Source organism: Peromyscus maniculatus, chromosome 2, assembly GCF_049852395.1.
Source record: "Peromyscus maniculatus bairdii isolate BWxNUB_F1_BW_parent chromosome 2, HU_Pman_BW_mat_3.1, whole genome shotgun sequence".
In the NCBI taxonomy this organism is placed as follows: domain Eukaryota; kingdom Metazoa; phylum Chordata; class Mammalia; order Rodentia; family Cricetidae; genus Peromyscus; species Peromyscus maniculatus.
This window is the reverse complement of record NC_134853.1, coordinates 168180639-168204242: the sequence shown is the minus strand read 5'-3', so window position 1 is coordinate 168204242 and position 23604 is coordinate 168180639. Positions and strand designations below refer to the sequence as shown.

General features: G+C 43.7%; 1 protein-coding gene across 10 annotated transcripts in view; it reads left to right on the top strand.

Moving 5' to 3' along the window:
- Nucleotides 1-1985: 1985 nt before the first annotated feature.
- Per3 (period circadian regulator 3) overlaps nt 1986-23604 on the top strand; it is a 69535-nt gene continuing 47916 nt past the window's right edge. For 7 of the 10 annotated variants that reach the window (XR_013049508.1, XR_013049507.1, XR_013049509.1 and 4 more), the window contains exons 1-9: nt 1993-2540; nt 2950-3095; nt 3854-3957; nt 5159-5360; nt 10553-10601; nt 17723-17865; nt 19794-19872; nt 22390-22496; nt 22714-22870. Coding sequence is in view for 7 of the 10 variants with exons in the window: in XM_042272428.2 (XP_042128362.2) it covers nt 2416-2540; nt 2950-3095; nt 3854-3957; nt 5159-5360; nt 10553-10601; nt 17723-17865; nt 19794-19872; nt 22390-22496; nt 22714-22870 (1112 nt within the window). In the remaining 3 variants the exon portion in view is untranslated. Of the gene's footprint in view, nt 2541-2949; nt 3096-3853; nt 3958-5158; nt 5361-10552; nt 10602-17722; nt 17866-19793; nt 19873-22389; nt 22497-22713; nt 22871-23604 lie in introns of all 10 variants that reach the window. The other 3 variants (XM_042272435.2, XM_042272431.2, XM_076565720.1) reach the window with 3 other exon arrangements.

Sequence of the window (23604 nt, the reverse complement as noted above, 5' to 3'; positions counted from 1 at the left end):
CAGGAATGCCCAGCAGGTTGCCTTTCAGTTGGTTCCAAATCCAATGAAGTCTACGACTGAAATTAACCATCATACCCCAAATGAAAAGTGCTTTTCGGTGTAGAGGTGAGATAGGAGCTGGCTTGCAGTTAGTCAGGATATGGCCTATGGGTTACTTAAATATGGTCTTCTAGAAGTAATCTGGAAAGGTGGCCCTGGTATACAACACCACCACCAGCCAGATAAATTTGGATAGGTGAGGGATGTTCCAAATGTGTGGCTCCCCCCCCCCCACCAGCAAGCATCTGTATTTGCCTTCCTTTCAATGCACACTCCCTCATTCCTCCACACCTGGAAACAACATAATATAGACCAAGTGGGGTTTTGCTTATGTTTACAACATGAAAGTCTACTTGCCCTTAAGTACAAGCCCTACCACAGTGTGGCCCTTCCTTCCTCACCCACTCTCATACCATTTCAAGTTTTCAACAACTAACCTGCTCTACACCAAGATGGCCTGGCAGGTACAATACTGTTCAGTTCTGTGGAAGTGTTCACCCACATCCCTCATTCCAAGGCATCACTCAAGTTCAGTCTCCTCTTCTCAATGAAAACTTATCCTCCAGGCCATTTCCCAGGCCTCTTGCCTCCTCCCTTAACCACTGTCCTTTCCATCCCACCAGCTTATTTTATTTACTATCATCTCAACTTTCTTGACGTTCAGGAGTCATTCAGTGTGAGGGATTTTTGTCCTGTCTGCAGGGAGTGCAGTAATCTCTGCCCAGGTGTGCACTCAATAGCTGTGTCGTGAATGCTTCTGGAAGAAGAGCTTGACAGGAGAGTGATCCGGTGTGGAGAGAGGCTTTGAAAATGAGTGATTTGTTCAATACATAATGTGGATAACTGCCCTCTGGCACTTCCCCTTCTTTGACCTAGAACATCTTTCATTCATCCCCAAAAAAAAAAAAAACCAACTGAGTGTACTTATTTCTTTAGACTTAATTATTTATGTGTTGTGTATGTCTGGATATGTGCATGTGCTTTTATCGATGAGGGCGTGGGATCCCCTGGAGCTTGGGATTAGGGGTACTTGTGAGGCACCTGATAGAGGGTGCCTGGGAACCATCCAATGAAGGAGCAGTAGGCGCTCTGCTGCGCCATCTCCTGCCCGCCCCCCACCTCCCACCCCCGTGTCTTGGTGTACCCAGGCAGCAGAGGGCTCTGCCCTGTTCATTTCGTTTAGGAAGATATGAATAGTTACATAAAATGAGCGTCCCGGCTGTTTCCTCGAAAAGAGAGCATCTTTTACATATGTTTATCTTCCTCCTGTTGCCAAATGGATCTGTAACTTCAGGGCAGCCCGGGAAGTTACCTTGTACCATTACACTTCTATTTCTGAAAATTCGGTTGGATTCTATGGGGGTTCATTCGCCTATAGCTGGCGGGCGGGAGGAGACAGCAAGTTCAGGAAAGATTAAAACAATGGGAACCCAAGGAGATCCTTCACTGCAAAGCATTGCATCCCTGGGCACTACCGCAGTTGGCCCGGGAAGCCTCAGTGGCCAGAGGACCCAGAAGTGCCACAGGGAAACCCGCTTCCACTCACCTGTCGGCCGCGCAGGCCACGCCCCCTGACCCGCCCTCTCCTGACTGACAGCTCCAAGGCCCCGCCTCCGGACCCCAGCTGTAGACTTGCACGGCGAGGCCCTAGCGTCCTCCTGGCCACTCCGCCCCCGACCCGGGCTCCTGGCGGCCGGGATTGGCCAAGAGCCGACCTCGCCCGACCCGCGCGTTATGTAAGGTACTCCGGGGCCTTTGCACCCGCCCACTCGCCCACGGTTACGTAACCCCCGCGGTGCCGAGTCGGACTCCGCCCTGGCCAATGAGACCTCGCGTAGCCAGCCGCAGTGACCAATCGAGCGGCGGGGGGGCGTGGCCGGAGCCCGTGGCGCGGAGGGGGGCGGGGCCGGCGGCCGCTCGGCACGCGGCTGGCCTCGAGACTGGGCGGCCCGCGGGTGGGCGAGGGCTCTGCGGGGCGGCGGGCGGCGGCGAGTGCTCGGCTGGCGGGAGGCCTGCGAGCCTGCACGGCCCGGCGCCGCTGCCCCTGCCTTCCGCCGTGTCAGCCCGCAACCGTGCGCTCCGAGGCGTTCCTTGATGCTCGCCGACTTCTCAGCACAGACGGTGGAAAAGTTGGTTCGGGCTGAACCCGCTCGCCGAGAGTCACGGTGGGGTCCGGCCGGCCCGTTTCCGGCGTCGAGCTGTCGGTGTCGCTCGCCACCCGAGCAGATTCTGTGAAAATGCTGAGGAGAAAAGTGCCCCTCAGATGAGCGTGGTCGGCACCCAGTCTTTCCCGAAGGCGATGGCAGGGACCAAAACAAGCCGGGTTTGGTTGCTAGCTGCAAACTGAGAAAAGCTGGCTGAGGGCTGCCAGGCGGGATGGACCCCTGTGGAGACCCGGCAGTGCCCAGCGGCGACTGTCCCCACAGCGGGGGACCGGGGCTCCAGGGCACGTCTGATCAGGAGGGTCCGCTGCAGGGCACTTGCGTGGACAGCAGCCACAGGTGACGCCGGGAAGCTTGCCTACCCCCCTCTGTTTATTGCCCTGGCCCGGGGCTGGGAAAGCAGGACTACAGCACTGTTATGTTTTTGACCCCGGGGACCGGGTGGGGGTGGGGGGCGACGTGAAAGGGAACTTTTAGACACTTGAGTGAGAACTGACGGGAGGAGGAGGATACTAGAGTAAATTACCCGAGTATGGCAAGGAGGAGGAAAGCGTTGAAGAACTGGATGGAGTTAGGGCTGAAGGGAGATTGCAAGTGTCCAATGTACCCTGCCTGGAAGGGAAGGAAGGGCATTAAACCTGCGATCTGAGTGAGTGGGTGTGCCCAGACACCCCTAAAAATCAGGCATTTACTGAGTGTCCACCATTACCATTTCTTGTTTTTTTTGTTTTTTTTGTCTTCTGTTCAGTGAACATGAAGACAGAAACAGAATATCTGAAGAACTTATAATGGTTGTCCAAGAAATGAAAAAGTATTTTCCAGCCGAGAGACGCACTAAGCCCAGCACCCTAGATGCCCTTAACTACGCCCTACGCTGTGTGCATAGCGTGCAAGGTAATGAGTTGCAGAGTAGCCTGGCGCTGGGCCCAGTACTCCCGTGCAGTGGGATTCCCGGGAGGCTTGAGCTTCTTGGTGGCCAGGACAGGCAGGTCTGACCGCCTTAAAGGGGGCTTTGGGCTTTCCAGAGCCAGGAGACTGGGATTGGCCTGACGGTTTAGTAACTGCAGTATTTTGCGGGTCTGCTGCAAGAGTCAAGTTCAGCAGTTTAAGTGAAACTTGAAGACTTTTTTTTTCAAGGAGCATTGCCTTCCGTGGAGATTACAAGAGAAAACACATGTGTACTTTCCTGTCATGCACATACTTTGGCCATACAGTTACACTATATAAGAAACGGAGTCAAGGACAAATGTTTCTCCTTTCCTTCGGACTTGTTCTTCTCAAGTATTCCATAAAGTTGTGTCTTTAGCACAAACCTGTTTGCTTCATCTGTGGTAAATAGGTAGTTTGTGAAGCTAATATTTCCTCCATAAAAATGTGTGTGTATCTGTACTTTAATTTCATTAGCTAGCTTTAGAACTTTAAATGAATATTGCTTTTTGTAACCTAGAGCATGCAGGATTCATAAAATTCATAGTCTTAAGTTTGCATAACTAACCATACTTTTATGCAAGCAAAAAAAAATTTACCTGATTTTGAGGAAAATGCAAGGCATCCTCATCTAAGAAAATTAGCCTGCCTGATAGTGCTAAGACGTGACTTCCTGAAGACGCTGTTGTCACTGGATTACCTGTTTATTTCCCTGTGTTTCTTAGCAAACCCAAGTCTCAGTCCACATGGAGTACCTCAGGCAGATGTGACTGCGTACAGTCTTGAGGAGCTGGCCTCTCTTGCTTCTGAACATGCTTCCAATAACACAGTAAGAGTTCATGAGTTTTGCCATCTCCACTGTGGTGACTTTCCTGAGGACCTTCTCTAGGTGTTAGAACAGTCACTGAAAGCTTCCCTTGCTGAGGTACACAAAGGCAAAAACGCTAAAAAGGCACTGTGCGGTTTCTCTGGCCCATCCCAGAGAAAGTGTCTGAAGATAGAGGCCTCACCTTGTGCTCTAGCATAGCCTCATGTGCTGTAGCTGTCGGGTATTTTCTCCCCCTCAGCATCCCATCTTCTCTCAGATAAAAAGAAAAAAGCAGCAGAAGGTGGCAGAGTAATTTCCTGCATCTTATTCTAATCTTCAAATTGTTACTTTCTATGTATATCATTCTTAGTTCCAATACCTACTTCCTCACGTTGTAACAGCTGGATTTTGTAGAACAGGTGAGTTGAGATGTCATTTTTATGATGAACTTTTGGAAGAGACCTTTAGTAAATACATATATTTTTTAATCTCTTCTTGTTGACAGAGTAATTAAGCCTCATATTTTATTGATGGTGGAGACTCCTTAATTTGATGTTTAGACTTCTGAATCACTTTAACTTAATGTTTTTATAGTATTACAACAGGAGTTGTGTAGCATTATATAATTGAACTTATTCTACTAATGTGCATAGTACTGTAGTAGGGGCCTAAAAAAAAAAACAAGTTTTAAGAAAACATTCACCCTCTAGAATCTTTACAGTGGGTCTAGACAGGGAAACAGGTCCATGCGAGCAAGCATGATGACTGATTACAAATGATGTTAGTTGACTAATAAAACAGATCTGAGGTGCAATTCTTATGTAATCAGGTCTGTCAGGGACAGCTTGTCAGGAGGCAGATCCTGACCTTGGTCTTTAGGCACAGAATCTGCATTCCTGACAAGAAGACAGTCCCTCCTGGTGGAAGCACAGTTTGCAGAAGAGAGAAGTGTACATGCCACATATATATTTAGTCTGCATAGAAGCTGGTGTGGGCTTCTTGGCATGGAGATGAAACTTTGAGGAAGCATGGTGTAACTTTTACGATAGCTGTTAAGCATGCTGGAGAAAACGATTTAGGAAGCTTTTTTTCTTTACAAGGGGTACATGTGTGTATGTGTGTGCATGTATTTTACGCCTTGGATTGTGGTGGAAATCCAGAAGAAATTGACTTTCAGAGGGTGTTGTTTGTAAGTTCCTCAGTTCTTGTTTTAATTCCACAGGGTACCTTTGTGGCAGTGTTTTCTTTTCTGTCTGGAAGGTTCATGCACGTTTCTGAACAGGCTGCTTCGATCCTGAATTCTGACAAAGATTTCTTGAAGTCCTTGCACTTTGCTGACCTGCTCGCACCTCGAGACGTGAGGGTGTTCTACGCACACACTATTCGAAGTCAGCTTCCTTTCTGGAACAACTGGACCCGAAGAGGTACTAGGACTGACGTGAGGTTGAGTATCTTGCCCCAGGATCTGGTCATTAACATGCTATTTACAACATACAGACTGTGGTGTTTCCCTTATTCTTTGTACTTCATTTGTGTATTTATTTTACTTCTTGGGTTTTTGAGCCAGGGTTTCCCTATATAGCCACAGCTGTCCTGGAACTTGTTTTGTAGACCACGCTGGCCTCAAACTCAGGGACCCGCCTATCTTTGCATCTCGAGTACTGGGGTTAAAGATGTGTACCACCACAGGCTTTATTCTTCTTTTTATTTTTATTTTTATTTTGTTTTGTTGTTGTTTTTTAAAGATTTATTTATTTATTATGTATACAGTGTTCTGTCTGCATTTACACCTGCTGGCCAGAAGAGGGCACCAGATCTCCTTATGGATGGTTGTGAGCCACCATGTGGTTGCTGGGAATTGAACTCAGGACCTCTGGAAGAGCAGCCAGTGCTCTTAACCTCTGAGCCATCTCTCCAGCTCCCTTATTCTTCTTTTTAAAAAGAACACAACAAAATGATATTTTTATTGTTCAGTAGTATAACAAACTTACTGAAATTTCACAGATTTTATATGAAAAATAGCTTTGATTACCAGCATACTTCACAGTGGGTGGTTGCTATACAGGTGTGCTTCCTGTGAATTAGTGCAACATACTTTATTCCTATGTTGACTTCATGCACTCTCTTTGTGTAATAGCTTTGACTTTATAGATAAGATTCTGATAGCCCCTACTCAGTTTTTTTGACCCCTAAAAGTTCATGGATCCCATAACTTTGTTTCCATGTGAAAGGCTTGTTTTTCTGAACCAGATATGCAGTCACAGTTTTCTTTAACACATTCAGTCTTGTGTGACTTTCTTTCTAAATTCACTCTTATGTCCCTCATATTCTTTGTGAACCATCTCTTAAAGAGCTCAGTATACACCATATGTATCAGCCTTTTCTTTGATTTCAATTGTTTCTCAAATTAGGTTATTATTATTTATTTATTATTTGTATGTTTGTTTGTAACCCAGATGTCTTAGAGTTTCTATTGCTGTGATGCAACACCATGACCTTTAAGAAGCAAGTTGAGGAGGAAAGGGTTTATTTGGCTTACACTTCCAGATCATAGTCCATCATTGGAGGAAGTCAAGACAGGAACTCAAGCAGGGCTGGAAGCTGGAGGAAGGAGCTGATGCAGAAGCCATGAAAGGGTGCTGCTTACTGGCTTGGTTCACATGGCTTGTTCAGCCTTCTTTCTTATAGAACCCAGGACCACCAGCCCAGGGATGGCACCACCCACCATGGTCTGGGCCCTCCCTCATTGATTGCTAATTGAAAAAAAAATGTCTTACAGCTGGATCTCATGGAGGAGTTTCCTCAACTAAGGCTCCTTCCTCTCTGATGAGTCCAGCTTGTGTCAGGTTGACACACAAAACCAGCCAGTATACCAGGCTACTCACAGACTCACTACATAGCAGAAAATGGCCTTAAACTGTGATCTTCCTGCCTCTACCTCCTAAGTGGTGGGACTACGGGCAGATACCACCAGGCCAACTTACTCAGTGCTGGGGATCAAACCTAGGGCTTCATGCAGGCTAGGCAGTCATCTCCTGACTGGACTATATCCCCTAATGGAATTTTCCCAAGTCCTGGCCCTGAGAAGATTCCTCCCAGAGTCCTGGGGAAGACGCTAGTCTGGTGGGGTATCTGAGGGAAAGGAATCTACATACACCATGCTCTTTGTTTACATTATTCCTCTGTGGCAAAATTCTATCTGTACAGCTTCAGTTCCACCCTGAGTCTCAGTTCCTCTCTGTACCTACTTTTTCTATCCCTCGTAGCCCTAGTAATAATAAATAAGTACTTATGTTTTTTATTTCATCTTCATCTCCTGTTCCTTCATCCTCCATCTTTCCTTCCTCTTCTCCTCTCCTGATCTGATTCATCTGCAATCTATAAGAAACTTTTCCTTGCTCCTCACTCCTTAACCTGAGCCATTCTGCCTTAGCATCTACAGAAACTCTCCGTGTTCTTTCTTTCCTGGCCACTCTGGAATTTCGCTCCAGTCCTTACTGCACCTGGTTGTGCAAAAGGCCCTGTTGTCCTGAGTCAGTTGCTTTGTAATGCCATTTTCCGGTCTGGGGAAGGGGGGTCTGAACTTCATTTGCACAAGAAGCAAAGCTATGCATCTACAGCCTACCTGTCTCCTAGGCTCTGGGAGGAGTGTTACCTAGTGGATCAGGAGGTCTGAGAAGCTGAACTGTTTGCCAAATGCTCTAGTAGTATATGGGCGCACATGAATTTCATAGTAGAAGACAGCTGAAATATTAAAAACTGAATAACACCAAATATTACTTGATAAGTGGCTTCTTCTAGAAAAATGCCTTGGAATTTCTAGGTATAGCTTTGATATATAGCTGAATCTTTATAATATATTCTTGCACAATCCCCAGCATCACTTTTTTTTTTTTGGGGGGGGGTGGTTCAAGACAGGGTTTCTCTGTAGTTTTGGAGCCTGTCCTGGATCTCACTCTGTAGACAAGGCTAACCTCAAACTCACAGAGATCCACCTGCCTCTGCCTCCCAAGTGCTGGGATTAAAGGTGTGCGCTACTGCTGCCTGGCTCCCAGCATCACTTTTATCTAATTTTGTTTTAAAAGTTTTTTTTTTTTTGTTTGTTTGTTTGTATGTGTATGGGTGTTTTCCCTGCTGTATGTCTGTGCACCATGTGTGTCTCAGTGCCCATGGAAGGCATAAAAGGGCATTAGATTCACTAGAACTGGAGTTATAGTTGTTAACTGTCATCATGTGGGTGCAGGGAATTTAATCTGGGTCCTCTAGAAGACCAGCCAGTCTCTTAACCACTGAGCCATCTCCCTAGCGACTCTTTTATCTAATTAAAAAAAAAATTCTTTTTATTGTGATAAAAAGTGAAAAATGCCCGGTGGTGGTGGTGGTGGTGGTGGTGCACACCTTTAATTCCAGCACTTGGGAGGCAGAGCCAGGCGGATCTTTGTGAGTTGGAGGCCAGACTGGGCTACAGAGTGAGTTCCAGGACAGGCTCCAAAGCTACACAGAGAAACCCTGTCTTGGAAAAAAAAAAAAAAGTGAAAAACAGGTGAGCATAGTTGCTAATCCCAGCATTCTAGAGGATGAGGCAGGATGTGACTTCAAGGCCATTGTGAGCTACATAGTGAGAAGTCCTAAAAAAGTATAGCACAAGATTTGTCATTTCTAATCATTTTTAAGTTCAAGGATTAATAGTATGAAATATGTTTACATTCTCATGAAACAGACTGTTAAAACTTTTTGATCTTTCAGACTCTACTTTTCTGATTTTTTTTTAAATCAAGTACTCTCTACCTTTGTGGAGCTTCATTATCTCTCTTTTCCCATCTTAAAAATACTGGTATTGTTCACCTTCCTTTCCTAAATATACATTTTCAACCTTTAGTTGCCTGTGTTTGTTTTTCCGCTTTCATTAATTGCCCATTCTGAGAACATTCAACACTTGGGGCAGTGATCTGGTCTAGATTTGGCCAGAACTGTTCTAGATGCTGGGATGCTAGGCATGCTGCCAGCTCCTTCCATTCTTGTTTTATTTTTTGTCTTTTGCTCTTTTTTCCTTAAACATTGTTTGTACCATCTCTTTAGTCTTTTTAATCTTTGCTGTGATATTTTCATCCCATCTGAAACTTAAATATATCCTGAAATTGTTGCTTCTGCCATGCAGCGTGAAACATCTAGTTTACTACAAATAGTGTCCTTCCGCTGTGCAAATCTCAAGTTCAGGCTTCAGCTGAGAAAAGTTAGTAAGCTCCGTGCCCATCTGGGCTGTGCCCAGGTTACCTGCTCCAGTCTCCTCCTTTGAGCTTAGAGGACATAATTGGACACAGAATGCTATATAATCTGCTATCACTTTGGTGTGTTTTAGAATATGCTTCCACTTAATGTTGGTTGTGTAAACCTCTCAGAAGGACCTGATGGTTTTTAAGAACTCATTGGCAGAAGTGAGGACTCACATTCAGCATGTTGAGTGCCTTATGGGCTTGTGTCCACTGAGATAACAGAGTCTAGTTCATAGCTCTGCAGTGGCTTGTGGTGAACATAGAAACCTGATGTAATGTGTAAATGGTGTGAGCAGGAGGCAGTTTTCAATTATTCTTATCCTTTCCTTAGATGTGCAAAGACATGGCCCTCTTCAATATTTTGGATCTGTGGGATTCTCACTAGTTATGTTAATGTGTAGCTAGAGTTTTCCTGCCTTGCCCACAGTCAGGACAAATCTGTCACCTGCCAGTCTCACAGCCTCTCAGACCCAACCAAGTAAACACAGAGACTTATATTGCTTACAAACTGTATGGCCGTGGCAGGCTTCTTGCTAACTGTTCTTATAGTTTAAATTAATCCATTTCCATAAATCTATACGTTGCCACGTGGCTCATGGCTTACCGGCGTCTTCACATGTTGCTTGTCCTGGCGGCGGCTGGCAGTGACTCCTTCTGCCTTCCTGTTCTTTCTTTTCTCCTCTCTGTTAGTCCCGCCTATACTTCCTGCCTGACCACTGGCCAATCAGTGTTTTATTTATTGACCAATCAGAGCAACAGATTTGACATACAGACCATCCCACAGCATTGATGTGTATATTTTAACAGTTTTCCATAGTTCTGTAACTTAGGTCTCTTCACTTCAGTGAAACATTTGGGCAGAGGTTCTGCCTCCTCATTTGACTGTAAAGTACATTTACCTCTAGGGTGTCAGCATATATTTCAAGAAGGCTGATGGAAACCATTGGCATGAGGAAGAGAAAAACATAAACACTCCTGTGAATTGTCTAGTCCTCTAGAGATGACTTAGCAGTACATGAGAGTCATAGGAGGGTCATACACGTAACGTAGATTTCCCCAAGGCTGAACTGAAGTGAAGGAGAACAGTCTCGTTTAAACATCAGAGAACTGAAATCTGAAAGTACTCCAAACTTCCTCACATTGTTAGAGTGGGCCAGACTGTTAGCCTAAAAATAGTCATCATCAGATCATCGTGGTGACATTAGAAATAGTGGATGTGCTTAGCTGGAGGGTAAAAGAAAGACCGAGGGGTCAGATGAAGGGAAGCTCAGAGTCTCACACAGGACGGCTTCACTGAGGAGCTGCCCTGGGAGGGGCACATGACCATTTTTCTTTCTTTCTAGCTTCACAGAATGAATATGCACCAGTGAAATCCTTCTTCTGCAGAATCTGGTAAGTAAAGGATGTGGAGGCTCAAAACGTGGCTCTAATTTCTATTCAACTGTTATGGTGACTCTTTTATATTCAGCTGGATTCTGTCCTGCATACAACAAAATGAGACAAAACAAACAAACAAAAACCCTCTTGATTCTTGCCATAAGAACTTGTATGTGGTTGAGAAGAAAAACAAAAGCACTGAAAGATAATTGCTAGACCCTTCTGACATCAGAGCCCTGGTCTGAAGTAAACAATAAAACAACTGTGTCTTGAGGCCCATTTTGCTTGCTTTGTTTTTTCAGTCACATTTAAAAAGTTAATTTTTTAAATTTCTCCACACCTACCTCTCAGTTCTTAGAATTTTTAGTAGCAGGGCTTAAAAAGACAGTGATCTAGAAGAAAATTGAGCATACTTTAACAGGAGTGACTTCTTGTAGATAGTTGTTGCCCTCTGAACAAACTACTATAATGTTGCTTTCATAGTAAAAAGAAAGAAAAATATTTTGAGACAGTGTTTCTTTGTGTAGCCCTGACTGTCCTAGAACTCATTCTATAGACCAAGCTGGCCTTGAACTTACAGAGATCCACCTGTCTCTGTCTCCTGAGTGCTGGAATTAAAGGTGTGCACCATCATGCCTAGCAAGAAAAAACATTTTTAAGTGTCACACTTGTTAATATTAGTATTGATGGTAGTAACTACTCCAGATGTTTATAGAAAGAAAAATGTTTATAATGGAAATAACCAGATATGCTGTAAAACCGGGGGTTGGGGGTGGATGGTATTGAGCTAATAGTGTTTGTGTGCATGGAAGGGCTGTGTGGTTTACTGTGTCATTCACAAGTGTGTTTATCAAGAGCATGCCTGGAATGCAGTAAATATGTGTATGTGGATTGAGGGGGTGGGGTGGTCACTGCAGGTATCATACAGGGAAGCTAACCCCACGAAGAGATAAGAATGAAAACCTGGTACAGATTGACTTTGTCAACCTGGATCAGACTTCAGGGAGTCTAACAACAGGCAGTTTATTCCCAATACAATTTGAAAACAGAAGTTTCCTGGTGTAAGACTCTCTTCAAAGCAAATTTTTGTTCCTGTGTACTTAAATTCTGTAAGCAGGAGACCAATAATATATAAATATAAATGTGCCCATTAGCAACAAATTCAGGACAAGAAAGTGAGTTCTGGACAGTGGAGAAATTGGTGTTCTATTTAGTCACTTTGTCTGGTCTTCTGTTGTAACAGAATCCCTAAGACTGGCTAGTTTGGAAAGAAGAAATGTGTGTTTGGGCTTGCAGTTCTGGGAGCCGGAGAGCATGAAGACAGTGTCTGCTTGGCACTGGGCAAAAAGGCAGAGGGAGCCAGACACCATAACAAGCAGCTCTCACCAAAGTTAACCAACTGACAGGGACTGCTTTAATCCCTTCATTATGGTGGTGCTGCCTTTACCCCTTAGAGCCCTGCATTGCTCACCACCACTGCACCGACAGTTGGCTTTGACACGTACTTTGGTGGTGACAAAGCACCAGACTGATGAAAGAACTCTTCTCTGAGGAATCCCAGTTGCAGCCAGTGACCTGAAGAAGGTGAAGGAGTAAGCTGGGCAACTTTCATGAAGTTCCTGAGGAAGCATCGTCCATGTGGAAAGGGCAGAAGTGCAAAGGCTCTAGGGTAGAACAGAAGGGAAGAGAGGAAGGTAGATAAAGAGGCAGGGACTAGATCACAGGAACTTCACTTTCAGAGGAAGTATTTTGTTGAGATTAACTATTTTCAAACTTTTTCCTTAGACTTTTCTAACCTAACAAAAGCAGAGAAAATAGTATAATGAACCAATATGTTGTTGGTTTTGCTCTTTTGGGGGGCCCCGCCACCCAGCTCCCAAATAAATCACACATGGAGGCTTATTCTTAATTAAGAATCACACCTGGCCTTAGCTTGGCTTGCTTCTAGCCAGCTTTCCTTAACTTTAAATTAACACATCTACCTTTTGCCTCTGGGCTTTTCCCATTCTCTTCTGTAAATCTTACTCTTATTCCATGGCTGGCTGTGGAGCTGGGTGGCTGGCCCCTGGAGTCCTCCTCATTCTCACGCCTTCTTCCTTTCTTCCCAGATTTCTCCTATTTATCCTCTCTGCCTGCAGCCCCGCCTATTTCTCTCTCCTGCCTCACCATTGGCTGTTCAGCTCTTTATTAGACCATCAGGTGTTTTAGACAGGCACAGTAACACAGCTTCACAGAATTAAACAAATGCAAAATAAACAAAAGTACACATTTAAAATAATATTCAACAACACTTCCCCCTTTCGTCTAAATAAAAAGAAATGTTTTAACTTGAAAATAGTGTAACTACATACAACAAAAACAGTTATCAAGTAAGAATTAATTTACAATATTCAGTACATTTGTAGTTAGCATATTTGGAGAAAATAATGCATCTTCTATCTTAGTGAATCCAAAGTTTTACACCTAATTTACTTTCTATCATTACTAAGGAAAACTGCAACTATAACTATCTAGTCTTCAACTCCATCAAAGACCTAGAGGATGAGGATGTAATATTATCTAACAACAGAGACATTTGGCTGCCTGGACAGTCACCCAAAGTTCCTCTGCAACATTGGGGCATCCATCTTCAGCCTACTAGTAGGTCCAGATTATCTGGCAAACTTTTCAGTGAAGCAGGAAATTTGAAAGACTATCCTGCCTTGTTTTGGCAAAGTTTAGCAGTCACTTTCCTGTGTGTCTTGCAGAATATCTGGCAGACTCTTCTGTAAAGCAGGAACTGTGAAGGACTGTCCTGCCTTGTTTGGGCAAAGTTCAGCAGTCTCTTCCCTGTGTGTCCTGCATGTCCAGTCTGCACAGCACATTGTCAGCAGTCAAAGGCAAGAGTAGTTTTTTTTTCCTAGTGGCTAATCTTGCCACGATGAAAGCAAACTCTGTAAGGGATTTCTTCAATGCCCATCATCTCTGAAGCAAATTAATGCTTCCAGGAGCAGATGTGTCTCGTTGTCATGAAAAACTTTAGGTTAACAAAACATTTTAAATGTCATATTCAGGCTAGACACTAGCTGTTCTTCCAGAGGTCCTGAGTTCAATTCCCAGAAACCACATAGTGGCTCACAACCATCCATAATGAGATCTGGTGCCCTCTTTTGGCCTGCAGGCATACATGGAGGCAGAACTCTGTGTACATAATAAATAAATCTTTAAATAGCATATTCTGTAGGTCTTTGAAAGGTTTGAAGACTATCTAAAATATGTCTCTATATAACCTAGAAAGCATACCTTACATATATACAATTTTGGTTGTTACAAATGCCCAATCACTAACCTATGTTCCTGATTCTCCTATATAGTTTATAATAATAGCTTTCAAAAACTAGAACTTCACCCTAAATTTCCAAATGAACTGCATAGTCACAATACCTCAAACAAAAATAGAAATATACATACACTATGCTGTAACAAAAATAACCTTAAATTTTTATCAATATACAAAAATCCTTTAAACAAGAGTGAAATCTACAGACCCTGTAACAAAAATAACTTTAAATTTTTATCAATATACTATATTCCCCTAAATGATAACAAATACTCATAACCCACCAAATAACCCAAAACCACCACACCCTCCAACTCTTGGGAATGTGGGCATGGTTTTCTCTAAACTGCCTCCTGCTGTCTGTGGACGAAGTATTTAGAGTCCCAGAGAGAAAATTTGAGATAATGGCCAAGTCCTGGGAAGACCAGGTCTAACCTTTGTTAATAGATACTACCAATCAAGATTCAGGAGGTCTCCCTTGATTACTCCTGATCCATATTGTTCCTGAAGGAATCCACAACCTCTCATCTCCTGTGGGAACAAAACTCCAAAGCACTTTTGATTTCCATCTGAAAAATACATTTTTGACTTCTTTTTTAAAGTTAAGATAGCCCTCAAATATCTAGGTTGGCTCAATTTTGCAGTCATATTCACAGTTCTATGTCTGCCAGCAGCTATTGTTTGCTTATCAATAATCAAAAAATTCAAAACACAATAACATACAGGATTCAGGCTCTCTGTGTATTTCCCATCTCTACATGGCTTATACTTTTTTATTATTTTACTTCTCTCTTTAAAGACTTTATTACTTAACTGTTCTTTTTTTTTTTTCTATGACTATACCCTTTTTTTTTCTCTGTTTCTTAAGCCTATGCACATTCTAAAACACACTGGAACCTGTTTAGAAGGTTTTTTTTGTTTTGTTTTGTGTTGTTTATCTAAACCTGTTTTATTGCATATCTTTTAGCCATTTTTGACCCTGTGAGCAAACCTTTAACTGTTAAGCAGCGTGGACCTCTGCCTGCTGCTTTGGCCGCTGGTCTACCCACTTCTCAGGTCATGAAAGCCAAGTGTAGCTAGAATTTTCCTGCCTTGCCCACAGTCAGGACAAATCTTTGTCACCCGCCAGTCCCACAGCCGCTCAGACCCAACCAAGTAAACACAGAGACTTATATTGCATACAAACTGTATGGCCGTGGCAGGCTTCTTGTTAACTGTTCTTATAGCTTAAATTAATCCATTTCTATAAATCTATACCTTGCCACGTGGCTGGTGGCTTACCAGCGTCTTCACATGCTGCTGGTCATGGCGGCGGCTGCAGTGTCTCTCTGCCTCTGCCTTCTGCTTCCCAGAATTCTCCTCTCTCCTTGTCCCACCTACTTCCTGCCTGGCCACTGGCCAACCAGTGTTTTATTTATTGACCAATCAGAGCAATTTGACATACAGGCCGTCCCACAGCAGCCAAGCCTAAAGCTCATGGCCCCCTTAGAGGTTCTTGACTAAGGACTGCGTTCAACCTACCTAGTTATGGAAGCCAGTACCTGCTTTGCCACAAGCAGTTTTTACTTAGCTTCCTGCTTTTGTTTAGTGCTGCTAGCTGAACAGCAATGTCTCTTGAAGGAACCATAACCTTTTTCTATTTTCTTTTTCTTTCAGCTTTCTTAGGCCCTACATGGAAATACAGACCCCACATTAGGTGCCAAAATGTTGTTGGTTTTTGCTCTTTTGGGGGAGGGGCCACCACCCAACTCCCAAATAAATCACACACAGAACCTTATTCTTCATTATGAACACCTGGCCTTAGCCTGGCTTGCTTCTAGCTAGCTTTCCTTAACTTTAAATTATCCCATCTACCTTTTGCCTCTGGGCTTTTCCTGTTCTCCTCCTTCTGTAAATCTTGCTCTTATTCCATGCCTGGCTGTGTAGCTGGGTGGCTGGACCCCGATGTCCTCCTCTCCTCTCACTCCTTCCTTTCCTCTCAGATTTCTCCTCCTGTATATTCTCTCTGCCTGCCAGCCCTGCCTGTTTCTCTCTCCTGCCTCACCATTGGCTGTTCAGCTCTTTATTAGACCATCAGGTGTTTTAGACAGGCACAGTAACACAGCATCACAGGGTTAAACAAATGCAACATAAACAAAAATAACACACTTGAAAATATTTTACAACACCAGTGTGTTCTAATTGCCCAGCTATAAGTCACAGCCAGCCTGGTGCCATCTGTTTCTCCTCCAGATCCTTCCCTCTGCTTTCTTATCTCAACCTCAGACCTGCTTAGTATTTCAGAATATTTCTAAAAGGCAAAGTTACCATTCACCTCATGGTGGTGAAACTGTCCTGTCTTTGACCAGTCGAGATACTGTTAGGGTAGCTGCCCCACCCTTGTGGCAGTATCTACATGGTCTTTGACAGCCTCCTTTGCTTTTAGTCATGAGACATCCCGGACTGAATGTAGACTTTTTTACCCCAGACTTAAGAGCCATCATTTCTCCAGGTATCCCCTGTTGCAGGTGGAGAGAAATGGCATTACCATTGAGACCTCGTCTGATGAGGGGTCAGTCCTTACTGCAGGGCTGCCAGTGTTTGTGGACCTTGCTAGGAGGTTTCATTTTCAAGAAAGCATATTTTGCATTAGAAAGGACTATGGGCTGCTGTGTGCAGGACTAGGTCAGCTGGAAAGGCTTGGGTTGTAAAGTCAGGCTAGTGAGGTGGTGGGAGAAAAACTTTTAGATGCTTTACCGGCACTTATTAATGGGTTAGAACCGGGATATCATATAAAAAGGAGTAAGGGATGGCAAGAGAAATCTTGGGTGGAGATATTTGAAGCCCAGGAGCATGTAGCAAAAGCACCTTGGAGAGGTGCTTAGTGTGTCTCAGTTGATCTCGGTCTACATTGAGACTGTATGAGAACCTAGTTCTAGGTAGAGGTACAGGCCAGCACGTAGTATGTAGGACAAATGTATATAATGGCAAGCTTGAAGCAGCTCTTCATAGCAATAGGAGGGAAGGTGGACAAATACAAGAATGAACTCTTGTGTGTTTGGGGGAAGGCCCTCATCCAAATGACTAAAGTAAGAAGCAAGGTCATAGGACTGAGGGTGGCTCTGGCAGTTCTGAGACTGCCTTGAGACTAGGGGTCCCTAATCCAGATTAAGTTAGAAGAGAGGCTTGATTGCAGACAAAGAGGACAGTTAGACTCCACAGCATGGTGGCATGTCTCAGTAGCAATGCAGGAGAAACCTTGTTGCTCATCCTCAGAGCTGCCTCAGAACTGAGAAGGGGTCTGGCTCTACTCCAGAGGCCAGGTTGGCAGCTAGGTTTTAATGCCCTTTTCACCAGGCAGGCATTTTACAGGACAGTGCTTACCTTCAAGCCAAGCCTACAGCAGCCAAGGAGGAGCAGAATCTTTGAGACTGAGTCAGTTCTTTAAAATACTGAAGAGGGGTGCCCTAGAGTTGGGTTGGGCCATATGATCACATGGGACCCCATTTTTTCTTTATAGTGCTTGGTGTACCTCACAGTGGAAGGGTACAAGTCCACAGGAGTTTGGGGCGTGGTCATGAGCAGGTCATGGGTAGGGTGACTCTCACAGTGATGTAAGCAGTCCTCCATAAAACTGCCTACGCAGTGCATAGTTAATGTGTGTTATTGTCCAGGGGTACTGAGATTTCAAGCTAACCTTCCCTTGGTGGAGACAAACATCTCTAAACATTTTAGATCTGGGTCTTTCTGTCTTGGGAATTACCAGTGGGCATTCCCAGCCTTTTCACACAGGGCTGAGTGCGTCAGGACCAGCTCTAATGACCTTTGATCTCTTCAGTGGAGGTGAAGACAGAGCACAAAAGAAGCATTACTCTCCATTCCGGATCCTCCCCTATTTGGTTCACGTACACAGCTCTGCCCAGCCAGAACCAGAGCCTTGCTGTCTAGCACTGGTTGAGAGGATTCACTCTGGCTATGAAGGTAAGTCGGGATGTCCTATGCCCGTTGGAAGCAGAATGCCAGTGTTCAGACAGGAGCATGGGGATAGCTGTTTCTATAGTTCTAGGACAGAAGACTGCTTCAGGTCCAATATGGGCATAAACTCTGTAAGCACTTCTAGCTGATGTTTATTGATGTCATCACTGCTTAGTGACCTTGACTTCCTGTGCTGTCACAGTGTGGCTTTGTGGTCTGTGCCTCACACTTGGATAGATATGTAGTACTTTAGTCCCTTCTCAACAGGTGACCTGTTCTATGGTCTTTTATATCTGTCTTGTATGAAATAATAGCACTAAAATCATTACAGGAAGAAGCCACAAGAATGATTGAATTTGCCGGGTAGCACATGCCTTAAGAGACTGAGGCATGTATGCCCTGGGCTACGCAACAAGTTCAAGGCTAGCCTGGGCTACATAGTGACTACCTGCCTCAACAAAGCAAAAGCTGGAGGTGTAGCACATTGGTAGAGTGCTTGCCATGCTGTGTAACTACAAGGCCCTGGGTTTGATTCTCAACACATGATGGAGCGGGGAGACAACATATTCTAGAAGTGTTTCAAAACTTCCAGAAATTACAGTATGTATATTCAGTAAACAGAAATATATTTCTAAACTTCCTTATGGGCAGCTTCCAATTACTACTTAAAAAAAAAAAATCACAGTTGGTTCTGATGAGACATGATATATGCTTTCCTACAAATTGCCACCCGATGAGTCACCATAAAAACAGGACTATTGGAAAAATTAGTTCAGGGGTACAGTGATCAAAAAGTTAATTACATTAAAAAAAAGGATAAAGGGCCTAAAGAGATACATACCTCAGCGGTTAAGAGCACTGGCTGCTCCTCAGTACACCCAGGTTCAAGTCTCAGCACCCACATGATGGCTCACAATTGTATGTAACTCCAGTCTAGGGTATCTCACACACACCCTCTTCTGACCTCCTCATGTAGTCACATGCAGACCAAACACATATGTACATAAAATTTTCTTTTTAAAGGAAATCATAAAACTATTGATTTACACGTTAAACATTAACAGCAGCCTGGTCCTCACGCCTTATATACCTTTCTGCCTTCTACTATCACTCCCTGGGATTAAAGGCTTGCTTTCTGGGATTAAAGGTGTGAGTCACCATGCTTGGCTGTATCCTTGAACACATGGATTTCTGCCTCTGGAATGCTAGGATTAAAGGCGTGTGCTACCACTGCCTATCCTAAGTATCTAGTGGCTTTTCTGTTCTCTGACCCCAGATAGGTTTATTAGGGTACACAATATTTTGGGGAACACCTTACCACCACATTACTATAAATGTGGCTTGGGCACGGAGGTAGCAACGGACAGTTGAAGTGTATGCGTGGTGTATGTACTCCTGAGAGCTCCGCTGTCTGCCGTTTTATGCATTCACTGAGGTTTCTTGCAATTGAAGTCATCATGTTGAAGGAACTGGGATGTAAGCCTATTTTCAGAGTATTGCCTGCATTTTTCAGTGCACATTTTAGAGCAGAGCTTACCTAACTTGGTACCAATTTTATTACATGACAAATTGCTTTAGTCCTATTTCAAGTGTTTTTGTTTAGTTATACACTGCCACCAAAGAATACTCAGTCCCTTCCTTACCCCCCTTTAACTATTAGATATTTATGATAAAGAAATTAGCTATTTATAATGTAACAGACTTTCTGTGTTTAACCATAATGTAGTCATCACATATTAACCTCATCAAAATCAAGTTAATAATGAAATTATTGTTTTACTGTAGCTTTGACTTCATGGCAGTCAGACCTTAGATTTAAGTTAGATTTCTGCCATTTCATATGGAGATTTTACTCCTTGTATGTTTAGTAGCTAGTTCAGTAGATGATTAATTGGATGTTTGACCCTTAATCAGTCTTTCTCCTTTCTTAATAGCTCCTCGAATCCCTGTAGATAAAAGAATTTTTACCACAACACACACCCCAGGATGTGTGTTTCTTGAAGTAGATGAAAGGTAAATAATTCTTTGAGCCTAAAAGAAATTTGTTTCCGAAGACAGACCAAGGTCTGCGTTACTCTTTGCGTACTGTTCTGTATCCTGTGACACTGTCGGTTTGCCTGTGTGGTTCGTGCTGGTGACAGTGCAACTTCATTTGAGTCCTCTTAAATATATTTTCAAATTGTGTGTGTGCATGTGCATGTGTGTGCGCCATGCACATTTGGGGTCAGAGGCCACCTTTCTCGTGTTTGGTCTCACCTTCTACTGTGTGGGCCTCAGGGATCCAGCTCAGGCCAGCAGGCTAGGCAGCAAGTACTTTTACCTGTTGGTTGAATTTTAGTGTAAACATCTTGCACATTGTATTTTTAAAAGTGATCTATGTGATGCCTGACTAGATTTCATAGCGTTGAGGCTCAGGTGGTGCAGATGTTATTACTTTACATAAGCCGAGGACCAGTTCTGACTGTACTCGATTTAGGACCAAGACTCAACTCCTTTAGCATTTACTCTAGTGGTATTTCCATTTGACAAATGCTGCTCAAATAAAATTTATGCTAAATATTGTAATTATTCTGAAGAGGAAGAAAGAGAACATGTCTTTAATAAAGGATAATGTTTAAGAATTTTTCTCTATTTTGAACGCATATAACCTTTCTTTTTGAGGGCAATTTTAAAATGATCTTTTATTTTTTTAACATAGTGATAGTAGATGGTGGTTACTGCTGGTTTTCAGTATTTTTTTTTTTTTTAGAAAAAAAAATTATTTACTTTATGTGTACAGGTGTTTTGCCTGCATGTATGTCTGTACCATGTGTGGAAGCATTTTAAGGAGGACAGAAGACAGCTTCAGATCCCCTGGAACTGGAGTTACAGATGGCTGTGAGCCACCATCTGGGTTCTGAGAATCGAACTCAGGTCCTCCAGAAGATCAGTCAGTGCTCTTAACTGCTGAACCATCCCTCCAGCTCTGATTTTTTTTAGTTTTTTTTTTTTTTGTTTGTTTGGATAAAGCAAATGTTGGCGGGGCAGTGTTGGTGCACACCTTTAATCCCAGCACTTGGGAGGCAGAGGCAGGAGGATCTCTGTGAGTTCAAGGCCAGCCTGGTCTATACAGTGAGTTCCAGGACAGCCAAAGCTATTACACAGAGAAACCCTGTCTCAAAAAAACAAAATGTTGTTATCGTATTAGTCTATGCAACCCCACATACATACATTTATTTTAGAATTTTACTTATTTTTGAAATTTGAAAATCTGAGAATAGGAAGGACTAAGCCATGCGTTAGTATAAAGCAGAGCACAGAACACGTTTACGGAGTCTTTTATCTAAGTCAACCTTCCCAGGCTTCTGTGAGTATCAGAGTGATTGGTGCCTTTGGATACTATATTTGATTTTGACATTACATTGTATTCAATTCTTATTAGTCATGTTTTTGTTCATCAGCCTTTGTTACTGTGGTAGAGTACTGGAAATGACCAGCTTGTAAGGAGGAAGGAAAGGTTTAATGACTGTTGAGTTTCAGGCCATGATCACTTGGCTGTCTCCATTGCCTTGAGACCTCTGGTGGGTCAGGACATCATGGTGAAGTTAATCTACTTCCTTCCTGGGACCAGGAGATAGAGGGAAGACAGGGCAGGAACCTGAATGCAGGAACTGTGGAGGAATGCTGCTTGCGGGCTCACTCCCTGACTCCCCCATGGCCTCATGTTTTGCTAGCTTTCTTACACAGCCTGGGACCACCTGCCCAGGAAATGACACTGCCCACTCCAGACAGGGCACTCTTACATTAAGACAGTTGAGGCAGTCCCTCACAGACATGTCCAAAGACTAGCCTGATAAAGACAGTTATTCAATTGAGACTTCCTTTAGGTGATTCTAAGCTGGGTCAGATTGACTAGGCCTATAGGTGTGCCCCAGTACCCTAACTTCTTTCCACTGTTCTAACCTTGGGGGACAGTTAAGGTCCACACTACACTACTGCTGTGTACACTATACTACACTAACGCTGTGTACACTACACTAATGCTGTATAAATTTATAGCCCACATTATCCTTGGCATCCTTCTGTTACCTATGCTCTTTCTAAATGACAACAAAGAGCACAAGACTCCTGAGGAACTTGCTAGAAATTCATGTCCAGCTTCTGACTCCAGAGCTTCTGATTCATACATTCACAGTGAGCCTGCAAGCCTGTTCTTAGGGAATGAGATGATTGTGATATAACATGTCAGGTGACTATTGGCATAGTTAGCTTGTATCTGTTCCCCATAGCACAGGCACTTAGGTTTTTGTTTCATGGATGTGTTAATGGACATCTTTTCATCTTCTTCCTTTTTAGAATTAAATAGAGAAGTTAGGGTTTGGTGGTGATGTTTCATTTTGCAGAGTGGGAGATAGAATTATTATGTATACTAAGCACATAGTTTCTGGCTGAGTTATATTGCCAGCCTGAGTGGGTATTTTTAAATATATAAAAACGCCTTAACTACTTGCTCAGTGTAACATGCTTCCTGTGCTGTGTCCTGTGCCCCAGGGCAGTGCCTTTGCTGGGTTACCTACCTCAGGATCTGATTGGAACATCGATCTTAACATATTTGCACCCAGAAGATCGGCCTCTGATGGTTGCCATACACCAAAAAGGTGGGGCCTGCTCCTTTATGGAAGTTGTCATTTGCCACTGATTTTTCAGTTCATTTCTCATTAGAGTTTAGCCTTTATCCAAATAAAAGAATGGTTAAAACTGCTAAAGTAATTGTTTCCTGCTTTAAAGTGCTGAAATCCCAAGTAGATAACTGAAGCAGGACACTTGCAATCTTGCCTGTGTAAGATTTGGTTGTAATCTTTTTGCTTTATGTAGTTTTAAAGTATGTGGGCCATCCTCCATTTGAACACTCGCCCATCAGATTCTGCACTCAGAATGGAGATTATGTCATTCTGGATTCCAGCTGGTCCAGCTTTGTGAACCCCTGGAGCCGGAAGGTTTCCTTCATCATTGGCCGACATAGAGTTCGAACGTAAGTTCATCAGTTGCTGCTGTGGGGTACACAGGTGAGTGGGGCAAATGTCACCTGTCATGGGAAAATGGACATGGTTGAGTATAAGGTCCTGAATTCAGGTTTTGTTTCTACTTTCATGGCACTACCAGCACTCTGATTTTTCTGATAATAATCGCAATCTTGGGTGGTGGTTCAGCTTTTAGGTCACTATAGCTGTACTGTAGATCTGTAACTCCAGGTCCAGGGGATCCAGTGTCCTCTCCTGGCCTATGCAGGTTCCAGGTATGCTCATGGTGCACAGACATACACTCAGGCAAATACCATACACACAACATTTTAAAGATTTAATTTTATATGTACAAGTGTTTTGCTTATGTGTGTGTGTGTGTGTGTAGAGTGTGTGCTTGGGGCCCAGGGAGGCCAGAAGAGGACACTGGATCCCCTGGAACTGGAGTTACAAACTCTTGTAAGCAGCTATGTGAGTGTTGGGAACCAAACCCAGGTCTTCTTCAAGAGCTGAAAGTGTTCTTTTTGTTGTTGTTGTTTTTCGAGACAGGGTTTCTCTGTGTAGCTTTGGAGCCTGTCCTGGATCTCACTCTGTAGACCAGGCTGGCCTACAACTCACAGAGATCCACCTGCCTCTGCCTCCCGAGTGCTGGGATTAAAGGCGTGCGCCACCACCGCCTGACCCGAAAGTGTTCTTAACCATGCAACCATCTCTTCAGCCTCTGACTTTGCTGTTTCTTGGTTAG